The 9,794-nt window shown below is 37.5% G+C and overlaps 2 protein-coding genes across 2 annotated transcripts in view; one reads left to right on the top strand and one right to left on the bottom strand.

Moving 5' to 3' along the window:
- The window catches only part of LOC109545580, a gene marked incomplete in the record, with an annotated part of 23,408 nt that extends 14,318 nt beyond the window's left edge, over positions 1 to 9,090 (bottom strand). The window contains 7 exon segments of the mRNA XM_048666798.1: positions 489 to 656; positions 3,181 to 3,322; positions 3,538 to 3,695; positions 7,417 to 7,601; positions 7,824 to 7,979; positions 8,639 to 8,725; positions 8,913 to 9,090. Coding sequence (XP_048522755.1) covers positions 489 to 656; positions 3,181 to 3,322; positions 3,538 to 3,695; positions 7,417 to 7,601; positions 7,824 to 7,979; positions 8,639 to 8,720 — 891 coding nt within the window.
- Positions 9,091 to 9,526: 436 nt separating this feature from the next.
- Positions 9,527 to 9,794, top strand: part of LOC109545592 (glutamate receptor ionotropic, kainate 2) — a gene marked incomplete in the record, with an annotated part of 8,096 nt that continues 7,828 nt past the window's right edge. The window contains 1 exon segment of the mRNA XM_048666660.1: positions 9,527 to 9,742. Coding sequence (XP_048522617.1) covers positions 9,643 to 9,742 — 100 coding nt within the window.

Raw genomic sequence — 9,794 nt, 5'->3', positions numbered from 1 at the left:
CGAAACGTTTTTTTAATTGATAAATGACTGAAGAACCCAGGATTTGATTTTAATTTGGGACAGTGAGTAACAGAAAAAAGGCTTAAATTTGTGTGGTTTTTTGGGTAAAAGCTCGGACGGAAAATTCGCATTGCGTGCAATGTCCTCCTAGATCGCCAGATCTATCTCCAACAGAAATTGTACGCATTTTTTCACCGGTCAAACCATCCGTAGGAGTCGAAAATGGAAATCCGAGAAAAGTGTGCAGTAACTCCGGAAATTGTTGAATAGTTTTTTTCGGAATAACAAATTTCAACATATTAAAAAAAAATTAAAAAAATTTTCAAAATGCCACTCAGAAAGCGCCATTAAAGTCCCATTTGGACGCTCTGGACCAAAATAAATCATGAAAACTACATACCTTAACAAACGTCGTGTTGTCCTGTTAATGAAGAACGTTAGCAGTTAAATACTGAGGAAGCAAAGGGAGTTAAATTTCTGTAGCTTACACGATATAATCCAGAAAGAGGCTCGGTTTTTTTCATTTTGATATCCGGAGGAAAACTCCAATCGCGCACTGCTCGCCTAATTTCCGGCCCATCAGGATCGACCAATCGAAACGCTGTGATATTCGTGCCTCCATATTTGAATTCCTCTAAATCGACTCCATGCAGATCCTGGGAAATTCAGAAACTTTCACCTGCCTTACAAAACTGTTTTTTCTTAAATATTTCGTTATCCAGGCAGATTTTCGGAGAACATGAGACGACAAACGAGGTCTGACAAATTCGCCTTTTGTTTCGAATTTATGAAGAAAGCGCGCAGTATTTACCAATTACCGATGCTTTTATCGCAAAACGATAGCAAAATATCGGGGTAGCTGCTTTGAATTCTCTTTGATAGAGCCGCTCTAGGCTGAGTAGTTGGGAGAATGCAATGGCAAAGCGATGTAGGTAGATTTTGTCTCGATAAAAGCTTTTCAAAAGGAAACTGTATAAATCGATTATGGTTTTCTTGTGCTCCGAAAATAGAGGCCCAATATTTACTGATGTTTTCAATAATTTGTATATCATGTATCTAAAAATTTATAAATTTAGAACCCAGAAATATTTACGATTGAATTTTTCAACACTTGTAGAAGAAGGTTTTGTTCATAAGTGTGGAAAATTGCGTTAGATTTAGCGCATTTTTTAAGCCCATTCGATTCTTTGAAAGAGATTCTTCCACACGTTCACGCCTGGGTTTAAAAATTCATTGCTGTTGAACCCAAACAAACCATGTGGAAGTGTGGAAGATTATAAGCGATTTTATCCACCTGCTGATTATGTACGATTTTTTCACTTTTGAAGACTTGAAATTATGTCGCAAACGTGCCTAAAAATTAATATCTGTGGAACTAGAGCCAATAGGAGATGGAATTTTTGTCAGGTTTTAGAGCAACCCTTTTTGAGCAAGTGTGGAAAATGCCGATAGATTTTGCGCCCCTGGTGATTTTCTATTAACTTTGAAACCCTGCGACGATTTGAAGATGTCCCTCAAATGTGCACCCCTGTGCTTAAAAGTTGATACCTTTCGAACCCGAGGACAAGACAATATATATTTTTTTATTTTTTTTAAAGAAAATCTCTTAGTTAACAAGTGTGAAAAAATGCGATCGATTTCGCCAACCCGTTTATTTTATAGGATTTTTTAACTTTTGAGTTTTTGAAATTGTGAGGCAAAYGTGCCCGCCCGAGCCTAAAAATTCACAACTTTGGAATTAGAGGCAATAACTAGTCACATTTTTGTAACTTTTTAGATGCAGGCTTTATTAATAAATATGAAAAATTACGACCGCTTTTGCGGTCTGTACAATTTTGGCTGATTTTTTAAAACATTCGATGATTTGATGTTGTGTCCCCCCCACGTGCAGGTCTGTACCTAAAAATTCATAACTTTTCAACCCGAGCAAACCACGCGGTGAATTTTCGACAGTTTTTAGACGAAGACTGTGCGAATAAGTGTGGAAAATTGCGATCGCTTTCACTTACCTGTTAATAATKAAAAAAAAAATCAACTTTTGAGGATTTGAAATTGTGTAGYAAACGTACGCGTCTGTTTCTAAAAATTCGATTCWCTGGAACTAGAGCCAATCAGGGGTGGAAATTTAGACAGTTTTTCAAGAAAGACTTTGTTAATMAGTGTGGAAAACAGCCATCCATTTGGCGCATTTGATGATTTTTCATGATTTTTTAAAGTGTGAAGGTGTCTTTGAAAACGTGCACACTCGGGCCTAAAAATTCATAACTGTCGAACCCAAACAAAACAGTAGCAATTTTCAAACAAGATTTTGGTAATAAAAGGAAAAAATTGCAATTTGGCTGACTTGATGATTCTGTAGGATTTGCATAAATTTCGGTCATTTGAAAATGTGTTTCAAACGTGCATGGCTGTAAACAAAAAATTATAACTTTCGTCCACGGCAAAATCGGGAATGGAATTTTTGAAAATGTTTAGAAAGAAGATTGCATTAATTAATTTAAACAAATGAATTTTCGAGCTCTTGGTAATCCTGTAGAATTTTCAAATTTTCCTTAAAAGATTTGTGGAAGCACACCAAACGTGCAGGCATTTTTGAACTCTGAAACTTGCTAGTAACAAATATTTACTTTTATTATTTATTTCTCGCGTAATGAGTTGACAAAACATCAATAATATCGGCGCTTTTTCTAGCATTTTTCACAGCCTCTAAGTTTTAGAGATGGGTTGCAAACGAGCCCGCTTGTGCTTAAAAATTCACCACTTCCAATTTTCCCCGAGCATAAAGTAGAGACAAAGCTTCAGTTGAAAAGTTGTGTAAATTGCAAAAGCTTTCGCTGCTTCACTGATTATCGGCAATTTTTCTTACTTTTAATGATATAGAAATGTGTCTTAAACAGACACGTGGTTATCTAAAAATTCGCAAATTCAATGATGAAGTTTTGTTCCTAAAGATGCTTGAAAAAATCAAAACTCGCCAACGCCGGATAATCGAAAGTTGAATTTTTGCACAGCTATAAAAGAGGGCCCCAGTAATGCGTGGGCAAAATTTGAAGCAATAGTTAAAATTCAGTGATCCTACAGAATTTTTGGACTTTTTTCCATCAAAGACGGCTCCTGCTTAAAAATTTACAACTTTCAAATTCTGTCGGCTTTTAATTAAAAAAATAGAGCAATTCTTACCAGTGAAGTGATCAGATAACTGTGATAATCGCTCATCATCCCGATCTGTTGGGCCTGCTTGAGAACATCGTAAATTCTGGGCGTGGAACAATCCAACACTATATGGGATTCGGCGGAATTTTTTATTTGCTTAAGCAAAGGCCTGGAAAACAACGCAAAATTAAATAGTAAGACGAACAAAAAACCAGACACAAAGGAAAAGAAAGAGTGATGAATTGACGTCGAGAAAAATGGGCTGAAACTAATGGTGTGGTGAAATGCACAACTTTTATGCACGATTATGTGCATAGTTTAGAGCTTCGGGAGTTTTGAACGTGAGAACGTGGAAAGTTCAAATCAAAGTGAAAAATTGCCTACCTATAATCATTTCCTTCTCCTAACTGCCGCACTGTTATGGGAAACTCATAGGGACCATGAGCCTTCAGCAGCTCCTGAAGCCGAACTAATCCCTCATTATTTTCGTAAATTATCGTAAAGGATTTCCATCCCCAAGCCTTAACCAAATCGACATAAGCCTACAACAAAATGGGGGTTTTATCGCAATGCAAGCTCCATTCCTGGACAGATTGCAAAAAGAACAGAAAATTTGAAAAAAATTCCGGAAGCTACTTCAAAAGTTTCATGTAGCCGAATGATTTCAAACGCTAATAACTGCTGAAATAATGGATTTGAAAAGCAGTTAAAATTGTTAAACGGTTCGGCGAAAATTCATGATTTGACTTTAAATCTTTGTTCTAGAGGGCCGTATAAGCCAGCGATCAATACGTTTCGTCCGGAATGTTATGAACGGGGTTTCAGTGACGTGTTCAGTGATCTATCGAATTAGTGTCAATTGAATAGTTTATAAATATCGGGCCAGGATTCAGTAAATTTTATTGTAGCTTAATTTCCATTAGCACCTGTGAACTATGCATTGAGTTCCAGCCCATTCACATACATGACTGAACTAATCAACTGCAGATCCCATTTCCATTCGTTAATCAATAAATTTCCATTAGTTAACACTGCCAAAGAGATTAACGTTGAAACAAGCAACGCCTGCTTATCTGACCAAGTTTATTGCCCAGTTATTCATGAATAAAAATACTAACTTCGAAACTGCAGGGAAATTAAACAGTGCCTGTTTTGCATATTCCTATAAAGGTCTACTCGGATCTTCCTCGGCGAAGGTAAATATTTTACCAAAATTCGCTATTAAAAATTTATTGCACACGAACTATATATTAAAATTCGGATATAAAGTGTTTTGGCAATATTCCAAAGGTAAATGGGCTGCAGTCTTATTTGCGAAATTGAATTTTTCGCGTGCACGGTTGTTGCACTTTTAAAATACAGTGAAATTGCATTGTTCGAAAATAACACGATTTTTTGCATCTAAGATATTTCTACGTGATAATTGGGAGTGGGACTTTGCTCACTGCTGATTTGCATATAAAGAATCAGAATTTTCCATGTCTTTCATGAAACTGAGTACATTTATGATGGGTATGTTAAGGCAGTTAAAACAGGAGCGATGTGACTTTCGAAAAATGCACAACTCCCAAATTTCAACGGAAACAAAATTGATTTTTTCGTATTATTGCGAAATTTCAATGGATTTGTAGCTCCCGCTTTTTCCCCAGAAAATTTCGAACTTTGTTGTGATTCAAGGGCGTCCCTCAAAAGTGCAAGTCTGGATCCAAAAAATTATAACACCTAAAGTCCTGCAAGTAGAGAGCTGAATTTTTCCGCATATTTAGCAGGAGGTCCAGTTCATCTGAGTGAAAATTATCAACTGCATCGGGCTTCTGGTTGATTTTATACGAATTTTCAAACTTTGTAGTAGTTCATAGGCGTGCCCCAAACGTGCAAGTTTCGTAATAAAAAATCAGAACTCTCACACTTCTGCAGACACAAAACCATATTCATGCTCATGCTTAGCAGGAGTTTTAGTGCATATTTTTGGTTGCTTTCGCACAAAATTAGAAGACGTTTCTATAGACTACCGCAGAAGTTTGGCTGATTTAATGATTATGCTGATTTTTTAATTTTGTTTAATTCGGAGGTGCGCCTCAAAAGTGAGAGCTTGAACTTAAAAATTCATTAATTTGGAATTTCATAACCCACGAAGCTGAAATTTATTGCAATACACTAGCAAAACTGTTGGCAATCAATAGGACTTCAGTCAATTTCGCTTCAAGACTTTAGTCAATTTCTACAAGTTTACAAAATATCGATGATTTAAAGGGGTGCCAAGCATGCAACCTGGTGAATAAAAATTCATATCGTCCACACTGACACAAGTCTGAACCTGAAATTTTCACCATGTTTGAACAACAGCTAATCTTTTGCGTGTGAGAAATTTCATTAGATTCTAAGAATTGAATCAATTGCAACAATTTTTCAAAATTTGTATAGTCTACTGCTGTGTCCAAAACAGGCATACTTGTGCTTAAAAATTCACAACTCCCAAACGGCACCACATTCAATTTTATAATTATGCAATTATGCTAGGAATATTAACTATAGAAACGCGTGCAAATTAAAATCGGAGTTGGAGATTCGAATAATTTTCTAGAAATTTTCAAACTCGTAGCGGTTCAGAGATGTGCCAAGAACATGCACGCTGGTGCTTAAAAATTCACAACTTCCAGACGCGAGCAAATTTAAAGTTCAAATTTTGTAGAACCCTAGCAGAAATGTCGGTAGATAAGCACATAAAATAACATCAAAGTTGCGTTATGTAGAAACTCTCTAGAGTTTTTCAAAATATTGCTGGTTCAGGGATGTGCCCAAAACATGAACTCTTGTGTATAAAAATTCGCTACTCCCAAACGCAAGAAAAATCAGAGTTACAATTTTGCACAAGACTAGAGGAAATGTTAATACAAAAAATTAAAAAACCCATCAGAGGTTGAGCGTTCATTGAATTTATAGCACTTTTTAAAATTTTCCTGGCTCAGAGTTGTGCCGGGAACATGCACGCGTGTGTCTAAAAATTCACAACTTCCAAATGCGAGCAAATTAAAAATTTAAATTTTGCACGCTAACAGAAAAACTATCAATACACAACTGCACAAGACAACAGTGAAGTTTTGTGGTTTAATAATTTTTTTGAATTTTTTAAAACTTTCCAGCCAGAATTGAATCCAAAACCTGCGCGCGTGTTTTTAAAATTTTACAACTCCCAACCGCGAGCACATTAAAAGTGGAAATTTCGCTCAACACTAGACTAAGTGCTAATAAAAACATACAAAAAAAGATTGGAGTTTCAAAGTTCAATCATTTTTCTAGAATTTTTAAAAATATTGCCGGATCAGAGATGTCCCCGAAACATGCACGCTTGCACCTAAAAATTGACAACTTTCAAACGCAAGCAAATTAAAAGTTGAAATTTCATTAGACAAAATGTTAGTGCAAAAGTGGAGAAAACAAGTCAGAGTCAAGACATTCATTGAATAAAAAAAAAAATTCTTGCCGACGTAGAAATGCGCCCGAAACCTGCACGCTTGTCCCTAAAAATTCACAACTCCTAAACGCAAGCAAATTTAAAACAAGAATTTTTAGCAACAGTAGAAAACACGTCAATACAAACGAAGATTCGAGCTGGAAGGTTCACTGATTTTCAAAAAAAAATTAAATTTCGTCAGCTCAGAATTGCGTCCGAATCATGCAATTTTGTGCCTAAAAAATCCCAAACGCCGCAAAATCCCTAATTAAATTTATGCACACTCCAAGAAAAAGTTCATAAATTTCCATTAAATTCTATAATTCGGCAGAATTATTTAAAGTTCTTGAAAACGATGACAATTATTCGCAACGCGGCCTAAACCTTGATTGATTCCATCAAAGTTTCCAATTTCGCCAGGGGCCTTTGGGGAAGCTTTTGCTGATTTTCAATCAACTAGATTCCTTTCAGCACTTGTATCATTCTCCAGTTAACTGATCATTTCCCCTAAAGTTGAACTGTTGAGAAACCCGTAGCTATTCATGGAAAACTTGCAGCATAAACTTCGGCTGCACAATTGGTCTCAAGTTTAAACTTTACTCAGTTATTCAATGGGCTGAGAATTATTAGTTCTTCGATTCGATTCTCTTGATCGAAATGCATCGGCTTTATCAGCATTATTTAGTTGCTTTTTTGCCTCATATTAATTTTCAAGTGCTTCGCTGGTTTGTTGGCCTGAAGTTTTGCCTCGATCAGCGCAAGTTCCTGGTTAATTAGCAACACAATTAATTAGCAAAAATTGCACTTACTCTGGACAGGGTGGTTGGATGGGGATACAAATTGACAAGACAACTTTCCCGGCGCAATCTGTAGTCCCATCGAGTCTCCAAATGGGGAATTTCCATCGTGTCGCAAATGGATTGAACATGACTGGCAGTATGAGGAGACTGGGGACCGAAAATCGCTGCCACTCCCGTCCTCAACAAATGACAAACTGAAACAAACCGTCTTTTTGAAGCTGGAATAACTCATTGTCAGCGACAAGATTTTTCAAGATTACTGGGGGAAAGATAAGTCAGCTGCAGCTGCAAGTCGTCCCTGGAAGCCTTCAAGCTGCACTATTGGGATTATGATTAAATAAAGCTTGAATGGGTTTTCTTGTTCTTTGCAGGGTTACAATCATGGTCTTCTAATGAGAATTGCTGATGAAAATTACCTTTTTTCGAAGCATGGAAGCTGTCCTGGGGGGGAATTTTCTCAATTTGAGCCTGCAACTTTGACCGAGTCAATATCGTTCTGTCGCTGTTAATTTTCTCTATGGCGTAGCGGAACGCGATTTCCTGCTTATCGTCAGTCGGATGGAACAAGCCTCCTGCAAAAGAACAAGACTCTCAATGTATTATTGCGGAAAGTTAGCCGGTTATTTAGTGGAAATTCAATTTTGTGTCTGTTTGGGCTCTCAGTTCGTTGGTTCTACGGCAAAAAATTGGCATGATGCAGAAACGAGACTATTTGATTTTGCGTGAACTTCGATGCTCGTTTTAAACGGTGCGATGTGCGATGTTAATTTGATTTGATTCGGCTCGGAAATTGGCCCATCACCTGTAAACGGATGTTACTTATGCTTAGTTAGTTACAAATTAACGCTTTTGGGTGCATTTTTGCCAATCAACTGATTTTTTATAACTCCTCGATCTCCGATTCACATCCTGCAAGTGGAAGCAAACGAACCAACACCAACATTCAATTACTGAAGCTCATAAAATTCGCCCTGCTGGCTTTGTTCGGCAGTTTCTTCAATTTGAAGCTCTAACCCTGTTAGCTTTAATTTCCAGTTCGAAAGTTCTTTGCAGGGACGGCAAATTAAATTCCCCTATTGGAGTGGAGGTCGTCGTAATGGGCTTCGAACACGAAACCGAAGAAAACATAATGAAGCTTCGAGCTTTAAATCCCAACTTGTGCCTCCAAATAATGCAATTGTGGAGTTTGGGAACAACTACCAGTTGAAACGTCTCGCTTGTGCATACTTACCAATTGGAATGAGATCTGGCAAGCCCATTAAAACTTTCAGCTTTGTGGCGAGTATCAGAAGCGCCAGCAACTTTCCAGCCATCTCATCTGGAAATTGACACACTTTTCACGCAAACAACAACAACAACAACAAGAAATGGATGATAATGGCATGTTGAAGTTGCCTGCAAAACATTGGCCTCGACCCAAAGAGTTTAATTATCTCAACTCCCTTTAATCGCAATTTCTCTCTATAGTGCCCCAACAGGAAATGAGGCTCTAATTGACTCCATACCTGATTTGAGGAAAACCTAGATTGAAAGGAGCAGCGACATCAATCAATCTGAATTTCAACACAATCTGACCGAACGTGTCGTGAAACTGGCTCAGCTGCACGCGATCCCAGCTTTGATGGGCTTTTTGCAGCTTCCAGCGCTGAAACTGAATCGAAACTGAAACAGCATCCGAGCGACTGGAGCAAGCGCTCTGTGTTATCGGCGAAATAACGCAGAATATAGCTGAACATCTGATTCCCCATAAAGGGTGAAGAGACTAAACATCGTTGCAAATATTGGGAAATCCGGTAATTGGAGGTGGTTTTTCTTGGAAAATTGGTGCAAAACATGAGGGTTTTTGAATGGATCTGGTTTGGGTTTCCAACGTTTTCCATTGGCATTCTTGAAGTTGCGGTTTGCCCCTGAAGATTTCTCTTGAAAGTCTTTGACTGGTTTTCAAGCTGAGCTGGGCTCAAATAGAGCACGAGCTTTATCACCTTCCTTAATAGCTAAAATTGAATAAACCCATCTTCAAAATGCGGATTCAAGATGAAAGTGTCCTATAAACGGCCGGCATTCGAAATTTAATTATAACATTTCGGTCCCGCAATTAAACGCTTATAAATAGAACTGGGCCTTAAACCGGGACAATTCCGGCATTTCAGTACAATCGTCAGTTTTTGTATACTCACTTTGACACGCCGCTTTTATTATTGTTTAAAACTTTGGTTTTTTATCGGTTTTTTTAAGATGCAAATTATTCCTTTGGCTTTTTGTGCGGTATTGGGTTTATGGCTCTTGAGCTCGCCGTGTACATGCAGCTCCCGACAAAAAATTAAGATTGTTTTAGGTAAGTTTCAGCTTTTATTTCATGCAAGATCAATCACATTTTTTTTAACACA

This window comes from Dendroctonus ponderosae, unplaced genomic scaffold, assembly GCF_020466585.1.
Source record: "Dendroctonus ponderosae isolate FM_Combo_2020 unplaced genomic scaffold, Dpon_F_20191213v2 Dpon_F_20191213_5, whole genome shotgun sequence".
Lineage (NCBI taxonomy): Eukaryota > Metazoa > Arthropoda > Insecta > Coleoptera > Curculionidae > Dendroctonus > Dendroctonus ponderosae.
The sequence above is the reverse complement of the archived record's forward strand: the minus strand, read 5'-3'. Positions and strand labels throughout refer to the sequence as shown.